At 44.8% G+C, this 26,488-nt stretch overlaps 1 protein-coding gene across 2 annotated transcripts in view; it reads left to right on the top strand.

Moving 5' to 3' along the window:
* Nucleotides 1-3,921: 3,921 nt before the first annotated feature.
* Prkx (protein kinase cAMP-dependent X-linked catalytic subunit) overlaps nucleotides 3,922-26,488 on the top strand; it is a 31,706-nt gene continuing 9,139 nt past the window's right edge. The window contains exons 1-5 of one of the 2 annotated variants that reach the window (XM_034485883.2): nucleotides 3,922-4,350; nucleotides 12,551-12,719; nucleotides 16,607-16,870; nucleotides 24,379-24,498; nucleotides 26,358-26,453. In XM_034485883.2, coding sequence (XP_034341774.1) covers nucleotides 4,185-4,350; nucleotides 12,551-12,719; nucleotides 16,607-16,870; nucleotides 24,379-24,498; nucleotides 26,358-26,453 — 815 coding nt within the window. In that variant the 5' untranslated portion in view covers nucleotides 3,922-4,184. The remainder of the gene's footprint in view (nucleotides 4,351-12,550; nucleotides 12,720-16,606; nucleotides 16,871-24,378; nucleotides 24,499-26,357; nucleotides 26,454-26,488) is intronic. The other variant, XM_034485884.2, reaches the window with a different exon arrangement.

Below are 26,488 nucleotides of genomic sequence, written 5' to 3'. Positions count from 1 at the left end.
CTAGCATCCAGATCTCCATGGTCAAACATGACTTCTGACTATTTTAGAAAATAGATCCAACTTCTAGTGTCATAAACTCTGAAGCTTTAACCTTCCTGGCTGTTTTGGTTTCCATTGGCACCTGTGACTGAGGCCCTACTACAATACCACACACACACACACACACACATACATAAATACACACACACCAATAACTTGACACCTCTCTGAAAGCAAGTTCTTACTTTTCACCCAAGCACTTGAGCTCCACCCACCTGCTTGTCAATCAACATAACTGACCACAAGGAAACCCAAGAGCTTTGTTGACAAGACACATCTATGAACACTACACCAAACCCACAAACCTGTCTTAAACATAGAGTTTTTAAGTCTACATAAGACTCATCTCTCACCTTTTGGAGGCTTTTTGGAGCTGGGCTTATAGCTACCAGGATAAGGTGTTCATAGCTCAGTGGACAGGGTGCTTGAAGATTAGTGAGTAGTGTGCCTGTAGCGCAGTGTCTTAATACCATGACCAAGAAGCAAGTTGTGGAGGAAAGGGCTTATTCCTCTTACACTTCCACATTGCTGCCCATCAACAAAGGGGGTCCTAGAGGCAGGAGCTAATGCAGAGGCCAATGCTACACACTGGCTTGCTTCCCCTGGTTTGCTAACAGGTGGCCCTACCACCCTTGATCACCAATTGAGAAAATTGCCTTACAGCTGGATTTCATGGAGGCATTTCCTCAAGGGAGACTCTGTTCTGTTTGTTTTTAATATTTTCACATAGCACATGTACTAGCACACATCTGAAATCTTAAGAATTCCTCAGACTCACTGAAGAAGCTGCATTGGACATCAGCCTCATTGATGTTTAGTGTTTAGTGGGTTTTTTGTTTGTTTGTTTTTTGTTTGTTTGTTTGTTTGGTTTTTCGAGACAGGCTTTCTCTGTATAGCCCTGGCTGTCCTGGAACTCACTCTGTAGACCAGGCTGGCCTCGAACTCAGAAATCCACCTGCCTCTGCCTCCCAAGTGCTGGGATTATAGGCGTGCGCCACCACCGCCCGGCTTTTTTTTTCCCCATGAGACTCAGGAGAGACACGGGAGATAGAGACAGCAGGATTCGAACTCACAAAGGAGGGCACGGAAGGCCCTCTGGTGGGTGGACGCTTAAGGCTTGTGCCACCTCTGGCTTGCTGTCACTCGTGTTTTGATTTCTTTCTTGTTGCTGTGACACACTCCCTGACCAACAGCAAAGAAAGTGACTTTTATTTAAAAACAAGAACCCTCTGAAGATCACTTGCAAGTTCAGTGCCAAATATAGGAACTGAACAAAGGGCAGAAATCAGCAGCATTTTCCCGAAAATCACTGATAGGGAAGAGAAACCCAGCCACCCATGAGGTGAAAAGAGGCCACCCATTAGTCACTCAGGAGCTGGAAGGGACTGAAAGGATCCTCCCTGGGGCATGACAAGGAAGCCATGATGTGAACCTCATACACCAGCCACCTGAGAGTCCCGGCACCAATTTGTATCGCACCCACTCTGCACCATTTTGGATGCCACCCTAAGGTCCAACCCAACCTGTACCATCTTGAATCTGATCCACCCTGGGTCATCTTGGATCTCACTCATCCTGGGTCATCCTAGATTTAATATTCTACCAAACAAGCTGCCATTTCTCTACCTGTGAGCTAGAACTCTACCCAATGAGGCACAAGCACTCAACTACAAGCACTCTACCCACTGAGCCCCACCCCAGCCCCACCTTTGACTGCCCACGTTTCCTTTTATTTTTCTGTATTTCTACCATACTCGTGGTAGGAGCAGATTCCTTGCCACTGTGAATCCTTTGGGATCAACATAGCACATGTGCTGTGTCTGAGGCAGTTTCACTTCAGTTATCAGTGGCAGTTGGTTTTTAACAAACCAGCTCTGCCTGTCAGAGATCAAGGTGCCAATAAGTAATGCACGGGGTCACGACCTTTGCTCAGGCCAAAGCATGAGCTGCTTTCAGGTTCATGTGCAAGTGCCGTGACCCCAGGAGACCCCCAGCTCTGCCAGTGTTCACCCCCTGAGACCCTGAAGCCATGTGATCAGAAATCATCAAGCAGATCATGTCAGCAGAGCACCAAGAAGCACCATAAGAGCACCCAATTTGAGAGGCCTGGGTCCACAAGATCATGGGGACTAAGTGATGGCTATGTGGGAACAAAACAAGACTGCAGAGTACAAAGCATCAAAAAAAGAGAGACCTACTATGTGACAGGGGGAGGAGAAAATCACAATCACAGTAGGGCAGCCTTAGATACTGAGTCTGCAGCCCTTCCTGGGTGCTAGGCCTGACATCACCCTGGGTTTCTGGAAAATGACACCTATTAAGGCAGTGGCAGACCCTAGGGTGAGTGGTAATGTGCACATGCAGGAGGTGGGTAGAGGAGCACATTGCAACAATTCTGGCCATCCCCCTGCCTTAGGCAGATGTGTATATGCTTCACGTGGGTGCTAGAGACTCGAACTCACACCCTAACTGCTCAAGCATCCAGTCTCATAGAGTATCTGGCTTATGAGAAGGTCAATGTTTGCTGAGTTGACTAAATGCTTTTTGTTGTGAGATATTCACCAAAGACTGCGTGGACATGGGTTTGAGGCAATAGAAAGTCTTTATCAGCCAGCCAGCGACTACAATGGGTGCTTGGGTTCTCAGTGTAGTCCCAAGCCTTTCTCAGGGTGAGCTTTTAAAACAAAAACTATGTTCTGAGCTGAAATATTTTAACAAGAACAATTAACCAGAAGTGGAACTACAGAAGCCAAAATGCAAGCTTAATACATTTAGAAACTTTCCCAGAACTAAGGGCTTTGGTGGACTAGGTCTTCTAGTTTTGGTAGATGGCGCTGTCTGCATTTTCAGTGTTACAGCCTGAGTGGTACTTCCATCAAGGAGTCATTTGTGCTAAATAAAGTCTGGGGGTCTACTAAGGTCTGGGATCCTGCTACAATTTTGTCATAGTGTAACCAAACCCAAAATAATGGCAAGCTCTGTGCATCCTGACTAGTGCAGTAGCAGGTCCTAGCATGTACTCAGTGTTTATTGAATAAGAAAATGTTCTCAATGTGAAACAATAAAAAAATAAAGAAGCCAGCAGACTTCCTTGTTTCCAAGGTCAAGAGTACTTGCTACCCACGGGCATCATCAGGACACCTAGTTCCAAATGGATGGTCCTTATTCCATCCCTGACTGAGGGCCTTATTGGCCCTGTGTCTCCTAGGACCTAGTGCCTCAAAGCTAAGAGCAGGGCAGTGCGGTGCGCATGCTCTGAGCAGCCCGGGGACCGCATTCTTTGCATTCCAGGCTCAGGGAAACACCGCCCTCACTTGCAGGTGGTGGCTGTGGTCTGTAAAGCACCCAGTTCTCAGCACTCCCTGCGAGCCCAGGCCTGTTTGATGCCACATAACAAGTCCCTGGAAACCCTGTCTACTCAGGAGTCCCTGGGCTCAGGATCAGCAGGTGCCGCAGGGCTATTGAGAGCCCAGGCTTTCGGGAGGGCGGCGCTCTGGGACTGCAGAACGCCAGGAGTTCAATCCCCTGAGATTGAGGAGAAACCGTGCCCCACCCGAACTCCTCCTCCTGGTGCCTCTACCCACTGCTCAAGTTCTGCGGGTAATATCCACCGGCAGCAGCCGGAAGTTCCCGCACCTCGTTCCTTCCCGCTTCCTGCCTAGGGGAAGGAACAAGGTGCGCGGGGTGGGGGGGCAAGCCGGACCCGTGGAACCTGTGCAGCCCCCTCCATCACTTTTACTTTGGTGCAGGTCCATCCCTTGGGCCCCGCGGGTGAGTAACAATAGGCAGGGTGGGGCCAATGTCCAGGCTCCTCCCCGATTGGATACGCGAGAGGGCGGGGCGCAGTGAAGGCTCCGCCCCCTCACGTCATGCAGACATCCCACTCCCCCTCCGGCACAAGCCGGTCCCCGCCCAGCCGGCTTCCGCCGGGAATGAAGATCGCTGCGGTTGGCTCCTGTCCCGCGGACCCCACGCAAGTCCGTGGAGCCCTCGGGCGGCTTCTGAGAGCCCCTCCCACCGCCCTGAGCCCCACTGAGGTCGTTTCCATTGTCCTCTCCAACGCGGGCTCTGGAACACGCGTGTGAGCCCTCTGCTGATGCCCAGACTGCCCTTGTGCCGCTGTCACACCGTGCGTCCCCCGCCCCATGGAGCCGCCCGCTGGTGCCGCGGAGACCGTACAAGATCCTGCAGCCAGAGACCATGACCCTGTTGACACCAAGGTCTCGGCGCCCGCCGCGGACCCCCCAACCAGGACATCGACACAGAAAGCGGGACATTCGTTACAAGATTGGGACACCATAGCCACCGTGGGTGAGTGAGAACTCCTGCGTGGGGATGCGGCTTGGGAGCGACCCTCGGATTTCTATCTCCCACACGCTTAGTACTGAGCCTCCGGAAACGGGGCAGCCCCACGTCACAGAGCTTTCAGGAGGGTGACTTCACCTTGGGGACTCGGTGGCTCCCTACTGGGGTGCCAGTCACCCTTGGGACACCACGCCCGACCTCCCTGGCGCTTGCGCACCCGCTCATGCCCAAGATTTCTCGGGATCGTATCCAGGCCCCCACTGTGGACCCCTGGCGGGACTTGAGGGGACGCGTGACCCCCATGGGATCCTTCAGGGATGTTTTCCCAGCATCTTCTGTGCACTCGGGTCTCATTTTTTTTTCTTTAGTGACTCCAAACTTGGTACCCCTGTGACCCCGCAGGTTGCTAGGGAAGCCGGTGGATTCCTAAACGGGCCAGGGTTCTGTGATGGGGCTAGGATCGTTCGAATCATGGGCGGCAGCTTCCCAAGTCTGAAGCCCAGGAGTCCAGGGCTTCTCCTCGCAACCTCGGTCGCTAGGACAGTTGTGCTTGGTGTGTTGATTATTAGGAAAGTGTTCCGGGAGGATGGAGGAAGGACAGAGGGAGGGACTGGTGTCTTCTGATCAGCTGGGGGCAGAGATTTTAGAGGCTTCTCCATTCACCCTGGTTTTGGAAGTGAGGAAGTCAAGTCAGGGTTCAGGGCCAGGCTGAGGGAAGATTAACACTTTCTCAGCTGAGCCAGTGAGGTGGGTAAAAGGGTTTGGTTCTCTCTTGGAGGCTGGCACTGCATCTCGGCTTTTGATGAACTTTTGAGGGAAACTGAACTGCTTGAATGTCGTTTATTTATTTATGATGTATTCTAGGCTGGCCTTTCCATCACTGTGTAGCCAGGATGACCTTAAACTACACATTCCCCCACCACTCCTTCCTGAGTGCTGGGAACCGAGTACCACTCCACCACAGATTGGTTATGGGTGCTGGGAACTGGGACACCCCCCAATGGTTCTTGAGACATTGATCTGAAAGTCACTGCATAGCCCAAGCTGGCTGGAGACTCCACGAAATCCTCCTGTCTTAGCTTTCCCAGTGTTGGTGCTGGGGCCACAGGGACTCACTCACAGGCACTTGGCACCTCAACTGGTTCTCCACCCTTTTCTTTTCTTTTTTCTTTTCTTTTCTTTCCTTCTCTCTCTTCTTTCTTTCTTTCTTTCTTTCTTTCTTTCTTTCTTTTTCTGTTGTCCTCTCTCTCTGTGTGTACCTTAGCTTGTTCTCCGCTCCTTCCTTCCTTTTTTTCTTCCTTTTTTGTGTGTTTGTTTGCTTTGCTTGTTTTTTAAAACAAGGACCCTTTACATAGCTCTGGGCCTCTAACTATTAGAGCTGTGCCTGCCTCTGTCTCCCAAAGTGTGAGGATTAAATGTCTGTGCCACCACACCTGGCTCTTTTGTTAATTTTTAAATTCACTTATTTACTGTGTGAATGAGGGGAGGGGGCAGCACAAGTGTTGGGGATCAGGGTTCAGCATTTTGGAGTCTGTTGTTTTGCCCAGTTTTTGTCCATGGTATCAAACTAAAAAGTCCTTGGACTTGGCAGCAAGCCTGTTGGCCTGCTGAGGCCTTTTACTGGCCCACTGTGTTCCTAGCATAGACCTCATGGAGCATCTTGGGAGCTTCTCTGGGTCATGCCATGTCCTGAGTCCCATAACTTCTTCACCATTCTGCATTGTGACCCTGTTCCTTCCGAACCTTCTAGAAGGACCTGGGTGCACATATCAGCCTTCCCTCTCCCCCATTCATCCTTTCATATTGTATACACACATAACTGAGCTACAAGCACTCTCTTCACTGAGCCCTCACATAAATTTAGATGGTGTCTATGACAAACATGGAGTTTTAGGGGTGTTTGAGACAAGGCCTCCATGTGTAACCCTGGCTGTCCTGGTACTTGCTGTGTAGATGAAGCTGGCCTTGAACTGCTGGTGACTAACAAGTACATACCACCCTAAATCCACATGGAACACCTCCATACACACACACACACACACACACACACACACACACACACACGAAGATAACCCCCTCATCCCTAGTCCCCAGCACACACCCCAGTCTGCATTCTCCAGGAAATAAGTGTTGGTGCTTTTGTCTCTGACCTGAAGCTCATCTCTCCATTTATTAGGAGACTCAAGTGGAGAACATTCCAGCCTGGGGATGTGACTCAGTGGGTACGATGTTTATAGCTTAGTTGAGATAGTGCTTATACTTTCGTTGGGATGGTGCTTACAACTTGACGGGAAGACTATTTGTGATTCTATGGGTACAATGCATTTGACTCAGTAGACAGAGTATTTATAGATCAGTGGGTAGAGTACTTGTAGCTCAGTTAGTACAATGCTTGCATTCATTGGGTAGAACTAAGTGGATAGAGTGCTTATGACTCAGTGAGTAGACTGCCTATAGCTCAGTGAGCAGAGTGCTTGTAACTCAGTGAATCTCAGATCTAAATTTGCTGAACAGACCCCCTCTGTCCAGCAGGTCTTCTGCACTCTTGTTTTCCTGTACTCAGCTGTGATCTCTTGGGTCCTGTGCCTCAGTTTACTGTTCAGTGTTCCATGGCCTGCTGTCTTATGGAAAGCCAGTACTAAATTCTCAGTCCTACAAGGGCAGGATATCTGCAGTCTGTCTGGACGGGAACATCCTCTCTAGATGAAGGATCACATGAGTAGCTATCAGTGCTCTAACAGATCACTGCAGGCTAGTGTCTTATACACTAGAGAGAAATTACTGAAGGTCCTGTGGGGTTTGGGGGTTTGGGCTCTGAGATACATTGATGCCATCTGGTAGTCCATAGTGACATTAATCCAAATTTAGAACTGTGTAGGAGACACTTGGAGTCCCTGTGCATGGGTGGGGACCCAGAGTGCTTAAAAGGCAAAAGAAATCAATAACCCATCAATATTGCCAAGTCACCAGCATTTATGCCTACTGATGCAAGGAGAGCAACTATGTCATGCTTCTGCCTCCATGAAGTCATCCCCCTTGCAAGCCCCACTCTCACCACCATACACCTGGTCATTAGTAATGGTGTAGGCTGTGGGATTTGCATAACATTCATGAATATGCAGATATACATTTTGTATATACACACCCACATTATGCAAGGGCAGCCTCTGCCTCTTTCTGGACCAGTCCCATTGGCAGAGGAGAAATTGTGTTCACCATAGTGCACTGGGCTGTTCTCTTTGCAAAGTCCCTAAAGGTGGAAGGCTGTGCACAATGCCCCTCACCACATCTTCACCTCCCTGAGTGCCACCTTATAATTCATTATGATTTATAAGATGGAACCTCACTGTCATTCAAACCAAGCATCCACCCCAACAGAAACTGAAGGATTATGGGTTGGAGGGATATGGCCACAGGATATATAGAGCACCCAGGAGCAGGATGAGGTCAGGAGGGTCTTCTTTGAGGCCTGCAGAAGATGGGGAGTAGGGGGCTGATGGATCTCTACCTCATATTTCCATCCTTGGATGAAGGATAACAGATGAGTCTACCCACTCTATGCCACCTTGGATGTCTCCTGTTCTATGCATCCTGACTAAACCTACCTGGGCCATCTTGAACCCCACCCACCCTGAGCCATCTTAAATTCCACCTAACCTGTGCCATTTTGCCTTGAAGCTATGTATGTCATCTTTAATAGCACGTAATCTGAACCATTTGAACGCTACCTACCCTGGACTTCTTAACTGAACCATCTAGAATCCCACCCAAGGCAGCCATGTTGAATTGTTCACTGCCATGAAATATTCTTTCAGGTTTCTTTTCCTGACTGTTTTCTCCTGAATGCTCTCCTATGATATAAAGAATCGGTCCTGTACTCCTTCTCAACCCCTAACCCTTGGCTGTATGTCTGTCCATTTCCTTGGCATCTTCATCCTGAATCACCAAAGGGGATATACTACCCCCACCCCCTGAGAGGCACTTGTCCTGAGTCACTGGTGGTCTTAGAGTGAGTTTCAGGGTGATTTTCCTACAGGGGTAGGGCTGGATTGGGGACATCACATAAAAGGAGAGCAGGAAGTCACAACATACATCACAGAGGCCAATGCTTCTTGCTTCAATCTCCTTGAGAGCCTAGATGCTCTAGTCTAAGTCTAACCAACCACACACTGAGTACCTTCAGTCTCTTGAGGATTTATGTATCCTTAGGTGTTCTCTGTATTTACTCACATATTGATTTAATTTTATGTTTGAAGTGCTGGGCATTGAATATAGAGCCTTACTTACACTAAAAATCTCCTACTCCCACTTAAGTCTCCTCCATCCTCCCCTTTGCTTTCCAGAGTCTCCCAGTGTAGCTTAGGCTTTCCTGGAACTCACTGTGTATTCCAGGCTATCCCAAAACCACTGTTAATCCTTCTGCCTTACTTTACAAATACTAGGATTAAAGCCTACCTGACTAGGCTGAATCTATGCACAGTTTGGGATTGTGCCCTGGGCTCCATGCATACTACACTAAATATCCTACTTTTAGTTTTATTTCCTATCTGAAATAACCACCATGCCCTCCCACTTCCTTTATGCAGAAAAGATTTCTCCCTGAGGCTGGGGGTGGAACTCAGTTGATATGGAGCTTGTAATTCTGTGGGTAGGGCACTTGTGGCTTAGTAGATTGGCTCTTCCTGTGGGAGGCCATCTGATCTAATGACACACTGCTGTACCTGAAACTTGGCTCCTTCAGGAATTATCTGGGTTGTGTTTCCAGTCCACTTTTATGTTTATATTTTCCTTTCTGAGGCTGGGGTTAGAATGTGGGGGGAATAGTATTAATAATAATAATAATACACTTGTTTATTATTATCATTGTTATTGTTATTTCTATGATTTGGAAGGACGAACTGAATGCCAGGGCCTCATGCATGTTAGGTAAGCAGCTACTGAGCTACACACACAGGATCAAACTTAGTAGTAGTAGTAGTATCATCACTATTGTTATTATTGCTCTTATTGTTGTTGTATGAGGTGCTGGGGATGCACTCAAGGAACTCACTTGTGCCAATCATGAGCTCCAGCACTGAGTTACATCTCTAGCCCATCCTTCCAACCTCTGAATATCAAATGCTGTATTGACCTTGGACAAAAATCACCATTTTCCAATATGATGGAGACTAGGAAAGGACCTGCATCTGTCTTCACAGCCTACTGGAATTGTCCCTGCTTGTGCACATTGGCTCTTGAAACCCAGTTCTAGGCATCTGGGCCACTTCCATGTAACATCTTCCTCAGCTACCCCAGGAGCCTTATTACCTACATAAAAACTCACATTTCCCCCTCACCATGTCAAACATACAGAAAATTACTTCTGAAAGGTTCCAGGGATCTGTGGACAGGGCACTTGACTTTCATTTGTAGAGCATGTGTGTGGACTGGATCTTCTTCCTCTGAGGTAGTCATTTGGGGTTTTTTGTTGTTTGATTTTGTTTGTTTGTTTGTTTGTTTGTCTTATTGGCAAGGCCATTCATCCTTGTGGTGTGGAAGGCAATCTCGGAATCTATAAGAGCTGTAAAATAATTTACAATGAATTTAGGTGGTGGTGTTTGTTACTGTGATGGCCTGTGACTTCAGAGTCTCCTTACAGGTCAAGGGACTCTGCTGTAGCAACTGCTGCAAATGGCTGAGGCTTAAGCATCAAAGATGGAGTGATTTTGTATCACATAGGGATGCTGGAACATTGACTGGGATGGGCATATACAGTGTGCATTTGAGTGAATGTAGGTTGTTTTGGTGGCTTACAACCAAGGGATTGAGAGTGGAGGAGGGGTAGGGACAGGCAACTTATGTTTGGGTCCAATGACAACACAAGTCTTTTTTTACAGGCTTTGAAAATTGGTGTGGAATATGTATTAGCTAACTTCTCATTGCTGTGACAAGATCTTTGACATTATAAAATTATAAAGAAGAATGATTTGGGTTGGCTTGTGTTGTCAGAGGCATCCTTCCATGGCTCTGTTGGTTTGGACCTGTGGAGATTCAGAGCATTATGGGAGCTTGTAGTAGAACAGAGCTGCTTACCACATAGTGGTCAGGAAGCATAGAAAAAAGAAGACAAGTCCTCGTGTCTCCTTCAATAACATGCCCCTAGTGAGCTAAGCTTCTCCCACTAGGCAATAAATACCCTGAGACTTTCTGGTACTTTTGGTTGGCTTTGTTCTGACAGCTTCTAGCAGTTGGCACTCTGCTACACTGTTCTTTTCCACGGTGTTAAGTTTCTCTCTCAGCCTGTGCTTTGGCTCAGCAGCTCTCTGCTCTGTGTAATCAACACCACCAGCTGTTTCTGCACCCATGAGTTGCAGGCACAAGTGTGAAGGAAACAAGTCGGTAGCCATCTGATGCAGAAGCCATCCTGTGGACTGCACATCGCAGTACAGCTGTCACAGGCTCTCTTCCCGTGCCATACTTTGAGCACAAAGGTGACATGTGATCCACCAATCAGAAGCACAGGCAAGGGTTCTGGTGTCATGACACTTGCTTTTCTCATTTTACTGTGACAAAATGCCTGATAATAAGAATTTAAGGGAAGAGGGGATTATTCTGGCTCAGACTGCTGCCAACTCATCATGGAGGCAGGAGCAAAGAGAAGCAACACTGGGGCTCAGCTTACTTTCTGGGTCCAGGACCACAGCAAAGAATGGTGATGCCCATATTCAGGGTGGGAATTCCTATACCAGTGAATTAGACATTCAGGGGTAGCCTGGAGCAGACTGAGGTTATTTTAAGCATTTTCAGCTTAATTATGCCATTCTTCATTGAAATATCTATAAATATTCCCACACACACTTTCAATTCATCTGATCCACTCTAGGCCAGTCCTGACTTCCACTCAGTGCCATCTATGACTCCATGTGCCTTCTCTATTCCTGTGTGTTCTGTGGCAAGTGTCTCCTGATTGATAGACATCACCTTTTCTTTAAAAAAAAAAAAAAAGAAAAAACAGAAACAACTAAGCACCCAAGACCTATTTTATATCCTAATTAATTCGTTGTAAGCTTAGATAGCAGAAGTCAAAAAAATGTTTTTGAGGCTGGGCATGACAGAGCATGCCTGTCGTCCCTTTTAAACAGCTTCAGTACTAAACATGGTTTTTGTGGGTTATCAGGCTGTTTGGCCTGCTGTCTAGCTGTGGGTTTGTCCGTTTTGATCCTGTACTTAGCTTATGCTTGCTGTGGGGAACATTCTGTGTTTTTTTAATGATGAGGAAAGAATGAAATGTTATGAGGTTTGCCTTTTTTTGGAGTACATAGCTTTCCTGCGTCATAAGTAAGAGTGCTATACATCAAATTGGCATAAGGCCGAAAGCAACTGGGTTTAAAGGCTGGATGGGGAGAGAGGTAGGGGGTGAATGAAGGAATGAGGGATGGATGTGTGTATGGATGAGTTAGTATACAGATTGAAATGAAAAAGAAAGAGTAAGAGGAAAAGGAGGAAGAATAGATAGATAGATAGATAGATAGATAGATAGAGATATATAGATATATGGATCTGGAAGAGAAAAGGAACACAAGGGGCATAGGGAGAGATGCAGATGGAGGGAGATAAATAATGATTAGGAGGGAAATAAGAGAAGAGCCGATGAAAGGGCATGGGAGGCTGAGAGCTCAGTGGACGAAGAAAGAGCAGAAGGAACAGAGAGGTTCAGAAAGAGAAGAAACAGATTGTCCTAGAGGAAGAGGAGGGAAGGGGAGGAGACAACGGAGGCAGATAGAGATGGAAGAGGAGACGTGGCAGACAAAACAAGGATTCAGAGTTCCCCACCAGGAGTCACCAAGTCTAGCATCTCAGCTCTTCTCATGGCTGTATTTCAATCTCCAATGCACATAGCAGGCAATTATGTGTTTTAAGTTTTAGTCATTATCATTACTGTTCATATATGTGGTTGTATGCAATAGCATGCTTGTGGACATCACAAGAAACTTTGTTGAGTGGCTGTCTGTCCATTCCCCAAGGCAAGCTCTTTACCCTCAGAGCCTACCATCTCCCTGACCCCTTGATTGACAGTTGTATGTGAAAGCATATCTATACGGAACTCAGTGCTCATCTAAGTTTCTTTCCCTGTGTTCAGCTTTAAGGCCCCAAATTGGCACGGTGTCCATTCCTTAGGTATGTTTTTCTTTTCCTGAGCCTTGACTGGATGCATTGTCTTCTTCAGGAACTGGAACCTTTGGCCGTGTAAACCTGGTGAAGGAGAAGACAGGCAGGCGATATTGTGCATTGAAGATTATGAGTATACCAGATGTCATTCGCCTAAAGCAGGAACAACATGTGCAGAATGAGAAAGCAGTACTGAAGGAAATAAACCATCCTTTCCTCATTAAACTGTGAGTTCCCTGGCTCCTTCCTTCTCACCTCCTCACGTCTCTAAGGTTATTCTTTCAAGAGTGCATTGTAGGGGTGGTGCCAGGGCTGTAACTCAGTGGATAGAGTGCTTTTAGCTCAGCTAATGCAGAGCTGTACCTAGGTGACTACAGTGCTTGTTTGTAGCTCAGTGGATAGAATACTTGTACCTCAGTTGATTGCGTGCTTATAGCTCAGTGGTAGAGAGCTTATCCCTCAGTGGGTAGAATACTTGTAGCTCATGTAATAGAGTGCTTGTAGCTCAGTGGAGAGAGAGTTTGCAGCTCAGCTAATACAGTCAGTGCTTGTAGCTTAGTGGGAAGAGTGCTTGCAGAGCAGTGGGTAGAGAGTCTGTAGCTCAGTGGGTCGAGTGCTTGTAGCTCAGTGGTGTGAGGTGGGAGATGCTATCCAGGTTTTGCCTTGATTTATTATTTATTGTGTGTGACCATATGCATGAGTACAATGCCCACAAAGGCCACAGGACAGCGCTATATTTCCTTGGAACTGTATCTACAGGTTGCTGTGCACTGCTCAACTGAGTGCTTGGAATCCAACACGCATCCTTCAGAGCAGCAAGTGCTCTTAAACTCAACTCTGGTCCATCCCTCAAGACTCAACTCATCAGTTTTTATAACAACTATTTTTTTGTATGACGTAACCAGGAGCCATGATTCTAACAGTCTCTTCAATGTTCATGCCCCATTAAAGTCTAAGAGCTGGGTCTTTTGTTATGGCTTCCAATCAAGGTGACAGAGTAAACTAATTATTTATTTGATTTTCATAAAAAACTCAAACTGGTGACTTTTTAACATTAAATCCCTTTTTGCATTTCAGAAATATATATGTATATATATATATGTATATAAATATATATGTATATAAATATTCTTATATACATATATAGTATGTCAAGGTCCATATGGGCATATGCATGTGGAGATCTGAGAACATCTGCTGTCATTCCTTAGTTTAAACTAAGTGTTTGAGACAAGGCCTCCTGCTGGCCTGGGACTCAGAAAGCCCAGGGAGCCTCAGGGAGGGTAAATTACCCGGCATGGTGTTATTGAAACACCACGGCACAATTGCCATGCTATGCCATCAGAACATGATGTAAGTGTACTATAGTCAAAATTCATTAGAATACTGTAGAAACTAGAGCATCAGGGACTGGAGAAAAGGATCAGCAGTTAAGAGTACTTGCTTCTTTTGCAGAGGACCTGGGTTTGGGTCCCAGCACTCACCTCTCAGCACACAGTCATCTGTAATTCTAGTTTTGGGACACACACACACACACAGACATCAATAATAAATAAATAAATAAATAAATAAATAAAATACAGATAAATATATATTTTTAATATTTGAAACACATGGAACTTAAAATCTACATGGACTTCAATATTAGCCAAAATGTGTTTCTCTGAGCCACAGCACCAACTGAGGTTCATTGCTCTGTGAGTGTTTGTGTCCCAGTCTCCTCTTCTTATGAGGACCCAGTCCCATTAGGTCATGTCTACCACAAAGACCTCATTCTACCCCAGTTTCTCCAGTTAAAGACCCATCTCCACACAGCCCTGTCCCAAGGTCCTGGGTATGCAGACTTTTAATACAGGAATTCTGACAGGATGAATCCTGAGCGCTTACTAAGTCAGACTAGACAACTCTACCCACCACTGTGTAACTACGCACGCCTTATAGGAATCTTTTCTTTTTTCTTTCTTTCTTTCTTTCTTTCTTTCTTTCTTTCTTTCTTTTTTTTGCTTTCTTTATTTTGCATTTACAGGATTCAGCAGGTGGGTTAAAAACTAGGTCAGAGTGACTTAGTGCTATAGAAACTTGCACTTGGCCTGCATACTGTACTCACAGCATGGCAGAGTACACTGTGTATCTGTCCAGCTGTGGTAACACAACTTAGCGGGTTGTGTTAGCAGGTCTTTGAACTTCAAAGGATAATATGCATGCTACTTAAGGTCTTTAAAAAGTCTTACACTCTGTCCTTTAGCTATGAATACTTGTGAGGTCATCTATTTAACTTGCACATGTTGCCTATGAACATGGAGTAGTCTATCGTGAAGAAACATAGGTCGCCCAGCAGACTGGGAATGGCTTCAAATGGTTGATGAAAATCTCAGCTTACGTTGCTGCAGAAATCTGGGCTTATTTACAAATGGTTTTTTTTTTTTTTTTTTTTTTTTTTTTTACCAAGAGTCACTATTAGGCTCAGCCATACATGGCACTATTCTCAGGACAGTGGAAAAATGTGTGGTAAGCTTCAACTATCAATTGTCACAACCCAAAATCCCCTGGAAAAGGTTTCACTGAGGAATTTCCCACATCAGACTAGCCTGTGAATATGTTCTAATTGATGATTGACATAGGACTCCACCCACCATGGGTGGCACCATTCCCTAGACAGGGTGAGGCTGTACTGTCAATTTGACACAGAAAGTTTATGCTCTACATGGAGACCACGATCCCTCACCTTGTGCACTCATTCCTTTATGTCAGAGGGATGTACACACAGAGGTCCAACAAGAAATGAAGTCTGATGTGGGCTACATTATGCACTCTTAAAAGTCCAGTGTCTTTGGGTGCCCTACTACGGTTGCTGGGAGAAGCCTCTCATCCTCAGGACTTATAGTCAGAGTGCTCTGTAGACATTGCTTTGTACCCCTGGAAAGCAATAATGCTTCTGGATGAAAACCTTGTGGTAGTTGGGTGGGAATTACTTGCATGGTATATGATAATATATATAGATGATAGTAGATAGATGTAGATATATGGCATAGATGAGAAAGATCATGGATGGATAGACAATAGATGGTAGAAATGTGATGGATGGTTGGATAGATAGGATAAATAGATAATAGATGATTGATTGATAGATGATCATACATAAATACATACATACATAGTCCTGTTTAAACTCATGGTGTTGGTGAAGGTCCCACGTAGGGCACCACCTCTTAGCACATACTCTCCTTGTGAACTCCAACCTCAGGTTGTCCTCACAGTTTTAGCACCCTGTGATGGTCTAATATCAACGTGCATCCACAGTCCATCTAAGCACAACATTATGATCTGAGTGAACTGACATCAGATATCTTATCAAACATCTTCATTACTTGTTTGTCAGCTTTGATTCTATTGTGATAAAACAGTGACCCAGAGGGACTGAGGGTAGGAAAGGGTTAACTTGACTACTTGGCTTTCACTTTCCTATCACAGGCCATCTAAGAGGGAAGTCAGAGCAGGAACCAGAAGCAGAAAGCTTTCATCCAGCCCAAGAAGCTCAATCCATGATGAGTGGGGTCTCCTATGTTAATTATCAAACAGGACACTCCCCACAGACACCCACAGGCCAATCTAATGTGGGAAGTGCCTCACTGAGTCCCTACCTAGGTGACTTCAGGCTGTTAAAGCTGACAGCACGTCTTCCCCCTGCTAGGGAATGGTGCCGCCCACCATGGGGTATGATTGTCATACTTAAATCAACTAATCAGCTGAATAAAGACCCTCCCCACAGACATGCCTACAGGCCAGGATGATATGGGAAATTCTTCACTAAATACCTTCCCAAGTGACTTTGGGTCATAAAAGTGACAGTTAAAACTAATCAGGACACATGCACATGTTAGCATCTGTTTGTGTGTTTATCTTGATATCTGTATTTATATTTTGATATTTGCATATATGTACCTGTTAGGGTCTGTGTATACCAGTATATTGACGGGAACATTTACCTCTGTATATCTGGAGTCTGTACAGACATGTTGTCATCAGTGTCTGTCAATCACCAACATCCATCCATGAGTATCCATATCTGAGTACCCAACTCAATACCTATAATGCACTTTGTTGTTTCTCACAGGCACTGGACAAGCCATGACAACTACTTTCTGTACATGTTGATGGAGTTCGTGCCTGGTGGTGAGCTGTTCACCTACCTACGTAATCGTGGCCGCTTCTCCTCCGTTGCTGCAATCTTCTACGCCACAGAGATCGTGTGTGCCATAGAATACCTACACTCCAGGGAAATTGTTTACAGGGACCTGAAACCTGAAAACATCCTTCTAGACAGGGAAGGACATATCAAACTCACGGACTTCGGCTTCGCCAAGAAACTGGTGGATAGGTGAGTGGGGACAGTCATGGGGTCATCAGAGGTTAATTGAAAAACCAAAGTTTGATTTAAATGGGTGGACAGAAAGGGCAGAAGATGCATGGTGGGCTCTAGTGTGATGCACCCCTCCATCCATCTGTTTAGATGGGTCCCCCATTTATTTTCCCATTGATATAGTAATAAAACAATCTTTAAAGAGCAGCTTAAGGGAGAACAGGGATAAAGGTGCCAACAGGAGCATGTGTAGAGGACAGCTGCTTACATTGTAGCCACATATAGGAAGAGCAAGCAGGAAGTAGAGCAGGGTTATTGTCTTAATTAAAGTTTTATTGCTGTGAACAGACACCATGACCAAGGCAACTCTTATAAGGACAACATTTAATTGGGGCTGCCTTACAGGTTCAGAGATTCAGTCCATTATCATCAAGATGGGAGCATGGCAGCATCCAGGCAGACATGGTATAGTAGGAACTAAAGAGTTCTACAACTTCATCTGAAGGCTGCTAGAAGACTGGCTTTCTGACATCTAGGATGAGGGTCTCAAAGCCCATGACCACAATGACACACCTACTGCAACAAGGCCATACCTACTCCAGTAGTGCCACTCCCCGTGCCAAGCATATATGAACCTTCACCTTCTACTCCCTGGCCCCCATGGGCTTGTTCAAACATGAGTCTTTGGGGGCCATGCCTAGCCATAGCATAATAAAAAAATGCATTTAGTCCAACTTCCAGAGTCCCCATTGTCTATAGCAGTCTGAATAATATTAAAACTCTGAAGTTCAGATCTCTACTCTTTTTTCATCTTTTTTGACTACAAAGTTCTTTGTTCTGGGCTGATTCCACTCCCTGTTAGCAACTTTCCTCAGCAGGTATCTGTTCTCTTTTCGTTTTTCTTTTATTTTTATTTATTTATTTATTTATTTATTTATTTTTGGTTTTTCGAGACAGGGTTTCTCTGTGTAGCCCTGGCTGTCCTGGAACTCACTCTGTAGACCAGGCTGGCCTCGAACTCAGAAATCCTCCTGCCTCTGCCTCCCAAGTGCTGGGATTAAAGGTGTGCGCCACCACTGCCCAGCATGGCAGGTATCTGTTCTCAATCATCACTAATTTCTTAGCTCCAGCTAACCAGCAACAATTGTCCCAGTAGTCCCTTCTATTATTGACTGTAAAGCCAGAGCCAGATGGTCGAAGCTGCTGAGTTCCGCAGCTGAGTTCCTGGGGCTGGAACATCCCCCTACTCCCCCGCCTTATTCTCTTAGCAGCTTTCTGTTTTCCAACTCCCTCAAGGCCTAAGCTTGGTTGTCCTGGAACTTGCTCTGTAGATTGACCTTGAACTCAGAGATGTACATGGCTCTGTCTGCTGAATGCTGGGATTAAAAGCATGTACTACCACACCTGGACTTAAGCTTTTCTTTACCTAGAACTTGCTCTGTACCAGGCTGGCCTTTAACTTGGAGATCTGCTTGGCTTTTTCTCCTGGAATAAAAAGTATATACCACCATGCCTGGCCTAAGTTTTTCATGGCCATTGTTCCTCAAGATCCAGATCAAAAGCCTGTATCTTTTAGCCTCGATATCCGAATCACAAGTGTACTCTTCATTTCTAGATTGTACTTTATTCCAGATTAAAAGTCCAAGCTATTACTTGTTCAACTGCAACTACAAACAGTAAACTTAGCTGAATGGGATCTCACAGTGAGATCGCTACTCCCTTAATGTCTTTATCTCCTTGAACACAGAATTCAGCTCCATTTCACTTCCTGGAGTCCCTTTATTACTTGGACCACACATTTTTTTTTATTTTTCCTTTCTAAGCTTGTTACACTTGTTCTATACACTGTTCATGAGACTTAACCAGAGAATAAAGTCTCTGTTGTGCTTTTTGAGACTTCCTTTGTCAATGCAATTAATATAAATCTCTTTACCTTAGCCTCAGGTAGACTCTTCAAACAAGGGCAAAAAGCAGCCACATTTTTCACCAAAATATCACAAGAACAATCTCTCGGCCATGTATTAAAATTGTTCTCCTCTGAAACCTTTATAACCAGCCTTCCACAGTTCAAATCACTCACAGCAACAAAGTCTTCCATATTCTTACTAGGATGGCCCATTAAGCCCCACGTAAAGCATTCCAGTGCTTCCCAAATGCAAACTCCCCAAATTCACATTCTTCCAAACAAAGGCATGGTCGGGCCCATTACAGCAATACCACAGTCCCTGATACCAACTTCTGTCTTAATAGGGTTTTACTGCTGTGAACAGACACCATGACCAAGGCAAGTCTTATAAAGACAACATTTAATTAGGGCTGGGTTACAGGTTCAGAGGTTTAGTTCAATATCATCAAGGTGGGAACATGGCAGCATCCAGGCAGGCATGGTGCAGGAGGAGCTGAGAGTTCTACATCTTCATCTGAAGGCTGCTAGAAGAATAACTTTCAGACATCTAGGATGAGGGTATCAAAGCCCATGCCCACAGTGACAAACCTACTCCAACAAGGCCACACCTACTCCAGCAGTTCCACTTCCTAGGCCAAGCGTATACAAACCATCACATTTATTGAACTTTGAGCCTCACTGCCATTGACCTACTTCCTCCAGTGAGGCTCCAGTTTGCCTAAAGCTTGTCCAGAACCTTCCCAAACAGAGCTGTTTGCTGGACACCAAGTGTTAAAATACCTGAGCCTGTGGGGGGACAGTCCACACCTAGTGTACAACTATGGGAGTTGGGAGGCCCCTCCAGGTTGTGAGCAAAGGAGAAAATTATTCTGTCATCAAAGTGGTTGAATTTTGTTCCAGAAAATTCCAATACTGTGTGTGTGTGTGTGTGTGTGTGTGTGTATTATAATGTGTGTATGTATATACACACATGTATATATTTAGCTGCATCTCTATATTACTTGTACAGTCATCTATATACATTTATATGTAACTGTATGTATGTGTGTGTGTGTGTGTGTGTGTGTGTATGTATATTTTACACACACAATCATATGCCCAGGGATACTTTAGCTGGATCACATGGCAGTTCAATTTTTTTTTTAGTGTTGTATTTTTTGCCATGAGATGCATTTATTTTATGTCTGTGTGGTGTGCCTATGTGCATCTCATGCCCATAGAGGCCATAAGAGGGCATCAGATACCCTAGAACTGGAGTCACAGGTAAATGTGTACAGTCATATGGATACTAGGTATTGAACCCAGGTTCTCTGCAAGAGCAGCTAGCAGTAAGGCTAACATGCCTCTCCAGCCTCTACCTTAGCACTTTCTATTTCTAGAACTCTGTCCTTAGGGTCCTTTGCCGAGGGCTCCTTTCCCTACTCAGAGCTATGGGAGCTCTTTGCTGATAATGAAGAAGATGGTGTCATGTTCCTGTTAACCCATAGCCAGGGGGTGGAGGGAAAGAAGGCTCAATATTAAAGGAATTGGGTATTTTCCAGCCTCAACAGGGTGTCTGTGCTGGGGACAGATTTTCCATGATCCCAGTATTGCTGTGTTATGCTAAGTACCCTTAACCAGACAGACAGTTTGGGGGACATTTTGTAAAAATTGAATGTGTGAAGAGAGGTTCAAGGCTACAGAAGAAACAAGTCAGAATTAGAAAGTTCCACAGCCTGAGGCATGCAGGCCTCCAGCCTCAGGCAGACATAGAAAGACTCAGCTTTCAGTGGGGTAAGTGGAGCTGCCTCAGGTACAGTTACCTGTGGCCTGATCAGCTACAGTGCTCTATCTGCCCTGATCTTGTTCTAACTGAGTCAGGCTACAAGGATCAAAATCTGAGTTAATGGGCCCAGTGGCACACAGAATGTTGGGAGCCTGTGACTGACTTCTAGTTGATTCTGTTAGGAAGGGAGAGGAAGCAGAGGGTGTAAATGCAGCCCAGGCTATTCTGGTACTCACTAGGGGAGCCAAGGATGACTTTGAGCTCCTGATCCTCCTGTCTGGAGCTCTGGAGTGCTGGTATGATAAGTGAGCATCTTCACATGTCGCTTATCCTGGGGGTGGAATCTGGACTCAGTGCCTGCAATTCAAACACTCTGCCCATTGAGCGACAAGCACTCTATTCGTGCACCTATAGTTCTATCCCTGCAGAAGCATCTGAGTTGAACTATGCCATCTCTTGCACCCGGGTTAGATCAGTTCTTTACAGATTCTGGACCCGAATCCCCTTTTGTACGTTTCACCTGCAGAACTACTCTCCTTATCTGTTCCCTGTACTGTACTGCGCTTTTTGAGTTTTGTGCCCTCTTCTCTGTCAGTTCCTTCCTGAGCCACTAGAGTCCTTATTAGAAAGTCTTGCTGATATATCCCTCTGTGAGTTTCAGGGTTAGAGCAAAATGGATGGAACTGAGCAGTGGATAAATTCAAAGAAACATGCAGGCTTGAAGGTGTCTTAATAGAATCAGTTATTCCTTCTTTCTCTTTCTCCTTTTCCTATTCATATCCTTGCCCTTTTTCTTTTTAATTGCAGACAAAGTCTTACCATTACAGCCCAGGTGCCCCCCAGACCTCATTATCCTTTTGCCTCTGCCTTCTGAGTAGCTGGACTGCCAGTGGGAGCCCCAGACTGAGCAGAGAATTTTCCTTTTTAAAAAACATTACTTTATTATTTTATGTTTGTGCCTGTTGCCTACATGTATGTCTGTATAACACATGCATTCCTGGTGCCCCCCAGAGGTCACAAGAGGCCATCAGGTCCTCCTGAAACTGGAGTCTCAGGTGGTTGTATCACCACCATGTGGGTGCTCAGAATTGAACTCAGATTCCCACAAGAACAAGTGCTCTTATTCACTGAGCCAACCCTTGAGCCCACTTAAAAAATAATTACATTTATTTTGGATGGGGGAAAGTACAGTTTAGAGGTCAACTTACAGAAGTCAGTGCTCTGCTTCCTCCAGGAGGGTCCCAGGAACTGAACTTGGGTTGTCAAGCTTGACACAATTGCTTTGACCCACTGACTATCTTTGCACGCTAGGCCAGCACTCTCTCAACTTTCCCACGGTCCTAGCGCCAGGACATTTTGGTCATATGTAAAGATGAATCATGAAGCAGTCACTGCCAACTCTCCTCATTTGCCCCCAACAACCCTGTGGTGTGCCTCTCTGGATCTTCCTGGCCTACTTTACACATATAGCATCATTACAATATTTTTATCTTTTTGTGTCCAATTTAAACAATGGCCTCTGTGTCTATCTTTGAAGTACCACCTGTCAGACTTACTTTCCTTTTCATGGTTGAATAATATTTCTTTTTATAATTGGACCACATGGTGTTTATTAACCTTGTATAGCTTAGTTTATTTTTTATTTGAATCTTTCTTTTGAAGAGAGAAACAATCATTTTTTCCTATTTTATCTTTCTTTAAAAGAAACAATCAACTTTTCATTTTATATACTCTGTAACTTGCAGATGTCAGCAGCTGTTTGCCACACCAATTGACTCTTTTTAAATATAAATTAAAGCCAGACAAGGTAGCATATGCCTTTGATCCCAGATAACATTCAGTGGGCAGAGAAAGGTAGATCTCTATGAGTTTGAGGCCAGCCTGGTCTACAAGACACCCAGGACTACACAGAGAAACCCTGTCTCAAAATAAAAAAACAAATGCATTAGAGCTTTTTGTTTTTTCAAATGGGGTCTTTCTTTAAAATTATTCTTTTCTCCTGTGAGGACACAGTAGAAAGCCTGAAGCTGAAGCTTTGTGGTAGAACAGTTTACTGAGGATAGAGCTTCATGGTAAACCAGTTAGCTAACATGTATGAGGCCCTGGGTTCCATACCCAGCACTATGGGAGTTGGTGGTGGAAGAGCAGGATGTAGTCTCTATCCCAACAGGGAGAGATGGGGAGAATTTTTTTTTTTAAAGAAACAAGCAAAAACTCTTAGATTTGTCTAAACATCCTACTGGACATCCCTGCATCTTTCTTGCCTCTGGGTGGCACCGAAAGCCAAATACACCTCCCACCTCCCACCCCCTACCACCTGTCCTAATTTTTTTTTTTTTTTGACAAAAATGTTTCCTGATTAGGGATCGGAGAGAGATATTCTCAACATTCTGGAAATTTTTCTCTCCAGAAATGAGCTTGTTGGCACACAAGTGGGGAGACAGTGGGCTTAGTGGGCTTCTAGGGAAGTGCTGGCACAGCAGAGTTGATGAGGAGAGGGTCATTTTATTTTTTATTTCTTTGATTTTTGACACAGGCTCCCTGATCCCAACACTTGGGAGGCAGAGGCAGATGGATCTCTGAGTCTGAGGCCAGTTTGAGATATACAGAGCAAGCTGCAGGACAGCCAGAACTACATAGAGAGGCCTTATCTCAAAATACACAAAAACTTTGAAGTCCTGATCCTCCTGCCTCCATCTCCACACTATGCTGGAAATTGAATCCAGAGTCTACTGAACACCAGCTATGTGCTATATCAACTGAGTTACATCTCTAGCCCCTATCACTAATGTTAAAAATTATTAATACTGCATATCGATTTACTCACCTCTCATTCTCTCCTTCCCTAGTATTCTTTCCACTACGTTCAGTTTTGTTTACTTTGTAAATATTGTTATTTTAAGTTATGTTGTCTCTGTGCATATGTGCGTGCAAGTGCAGTACTGGCTGAGGACAAGAAACGATCACGGGATCATCTATTAACTAAATTAAATGGAAGTTAATGCTTGTAAGACATTCAGCAAAGAACATACCATTACAGGGTCAACTTACATTATGACTATAGATGGAGCAACTAGGGTTGGTGGCCTATGCTTATAATTTAAGGAGTGGACAAGTTTGAGGCCAGCCAGGGCTAAAAACAAAGAAAAGAGCCAAGAATTAGGAATTGTTGTTGTTGTTCTATATATGCTGTCACAGGACAACCTTTTGCACTCTGTTCTTTCTTACTCCTCAATCCACTCCACCCCACCCCCAGAGAGGATTTCTCTGTATAGTTCTGGCTGTCCTGGAACTCACTCTGTAGACCAGGCTGGCCTCAAACTCAGAGATCTGTCTGCCTCTGCCTCCTGAGTGCTGGATTAAAGGCGTACGCCACCACCACCCAACTTCTTCTAGCTCTTCTGTAGATTAATCTTAGACTTGCACAACAATATACCAGCTAAGCCATATTGAATACCCAAAGTTTGGATTTCTTTAGTTTTATGGAACAGCGAGGCCCATAGGCCAGTCTGATGTGGGAAATCCTTCACTAAGACCCTTCCCAGGAGATTCTTGGTTGTGTTAGTTGACAGTTAAAGCTCACAACACAGCTTCCCTGTGCCTGGGGAATTGGTCTCCTCATGGTGACTATGACTTGTGCCTCTTTCACATCATGGAATCTTATACTTGTCACATCACTGATGCTCAGAAAGTTTTAGATTTAGGAGCATTTCAGTTTCTTTCAGTTAGAAAATGGTCAACCTATATGGCCATATGTCATTTTTTTGCACAGTGGCCACACTTGCAGTATCTTAATCACTGTATCTTTTAGCACCTTCCAAGTCTTATGGGTTCATGCTTTTGTCACCCCCACAGGACATGGACTCTCTGTGGGACACCAGAATATCTCGCCCCAGAAGTCATTCAGAGCAAAGGTCATGGAAGGGCTGTGGACTGGTGGGCACTGGGCATCCTTATCTTCGAGATGCTGTCTGGGTGAGTGACCCTCCTGACAGACATGGCTGCATACACACACGGCATCTCCTTCACACCCTGTGAAGAATCTTAGCATCTTCTTTCTCTTAAGTCTGCAGACACTTGGATGTGGGATGTACTCACATACCCTACTGTCAAGATTTAAAGGGTGATTAGGTGTTTAGTTTGCTTAAACAAGACTTTAAATTGTCATAGACATCCATGGTTCCATATGTATAACATCCATCTTCTTCATGTGATGGACACCGCAGTCTAAGCAGTACCCAAGGTGAACAAATGACACTAATCAGAACCAGCTTTGTAAGTAATTATTGAAAAGCAGATGAGGAAGGCAAGGTTGGGTTGTTTTTTCACTCTAGATTCCCTCTCTTGGCAATGCACAAGATATGGGAGTGATGGGCTCTGTCTCTGTCTCTCAGTTGATGGCAAGGTTGATTGTTCCTGAGGGGCACTGGTATCTGTGGAGGCAAGTATACACCTGATAATAATTGTGTAAACATTGAAAGCAAGATGCCCACAGATCTAAGTATAGCCAGAGGAATTGGGAACCAACACCATGGCAGAGTTATTGGCTCCTGTGGGGAGGTAACAGTTTTCCCAGAACCAGGGTACCAAGATAAAGGAAAAGTTCATCCTTTGTGGATCAAACCAGAAAAAAAAAAAGCCTGAAGAAGGATTTTACTAAAATAGTGTGAGATCTGTCAAGAAAAAGTATCTATCTACCCACCCACCAATCATCCATCTACCCACTCACCCACCCACCCATCTATCCATCCATCCAATCACCCACCCATCCATCATCTATCCACTCTTCTAGCTCCTGGAGGTGCCAGGTGTGCTTTGGCTTTTGTGGCCACATCCACATCACCTCAATCTCCACAGGGCTTCTGTGAGTCTGCATCTCCTTTTTTGTCTGTCATGGGGTCACTATCATTGCATTTAGGGTCATCTGTAGCCAGAATGTACTCATGTCAAGATCTGTCACTCATTCTCTAAGCAGAGGCCCTATATGCAAATGATGTCACAGTCATGTATTCTGAAAAATGTGCACATATTGTGTGTGTGTGCATGTGTAATCCATGAAGTATATTCTTAAATCCATGAAGTATATTCTTAAAAATTTACTAATATAAAACCACATTTATATACACATAATTTATAATATATAACATAATGTATAATATTCACACACATACACACACACACACATATATATATATGTGTGTGTGTGTGTGTATACACACAAAAGAATACTTTAGAAAATTTCAACAGAAAATTATTTTTTCCAAAAAAAAAAAAAGCCGGGCGGTGGTGGCGCACGCCTTTAATCCCAGCACTTGGGAGGCAGAGGCAGGCGGATTTCTGAATTCGAGGCCAGCCTGGTCTACCGAGTGAGTTCCAGGACAGCCAAGGCTACACAGAGAAACCCTGTCTCGAAAAACCAAAAAAAAAAAAAAAAAGAAAATTATTTTATCACATTGAAGTGATTGTGAAGAAGAACTTGGGGCCCAGTGTCTTTGAGGAGCATATCTCCAGTAATCTAACTTCCCACTAAGCCTGGCCTCTTGAAGGTTTCTAATGATCACTTCCACCCACTGCTGGGGAGGAAGCTATCAACTGAAGCTCTTTGGGGGCCATCAGGACCCTTCATGCCATTCCTCTCCTCCTGTGGCTATACTATCTCCTAAGGTCATCTGTTTCCCATCTGTCTTCAGATGGCCATATGACCAGTTATCAAATAGCATATTCATTTGACACAAAAATTTTTTTGCCTCCATTAAGCAAAAATAGTTGGCACAAAATAGATATAATTTTGTATTTAACTGTCTACTAAATTTCCATGCTTCTCTCTGTGACAGGTTTCCCCCATTTTTTGATGACAACCCGTTTGGGATTTACCAGAAAATCCTTGCATGCAAAATAGATTTCCCCAGACAATTGGATTTCACCTCTAAGTAAGTGCACTCCTGGTTTTCTACCATGCTGCCAT

Source organism: Arvicanthis niloticus, chromosome X, assembly GCF_011762505.2.
Source record: "Arvicanthis niloticus isolate mArvNil1 chromosome X, mArvNil1.pat.X, whole genome shotgun sequence".
NCBI lineage: Eukaryota > Metazoa > Chordata > Mammalia > Rodentia > Muridae > Arvicanthis > Arvicanthis niloticus.
The sequence above is the reverse complement of the archived record's forward strand: the minus strand, read 5'-3'. Positions and strand labels throughout refer to the sequence as shown.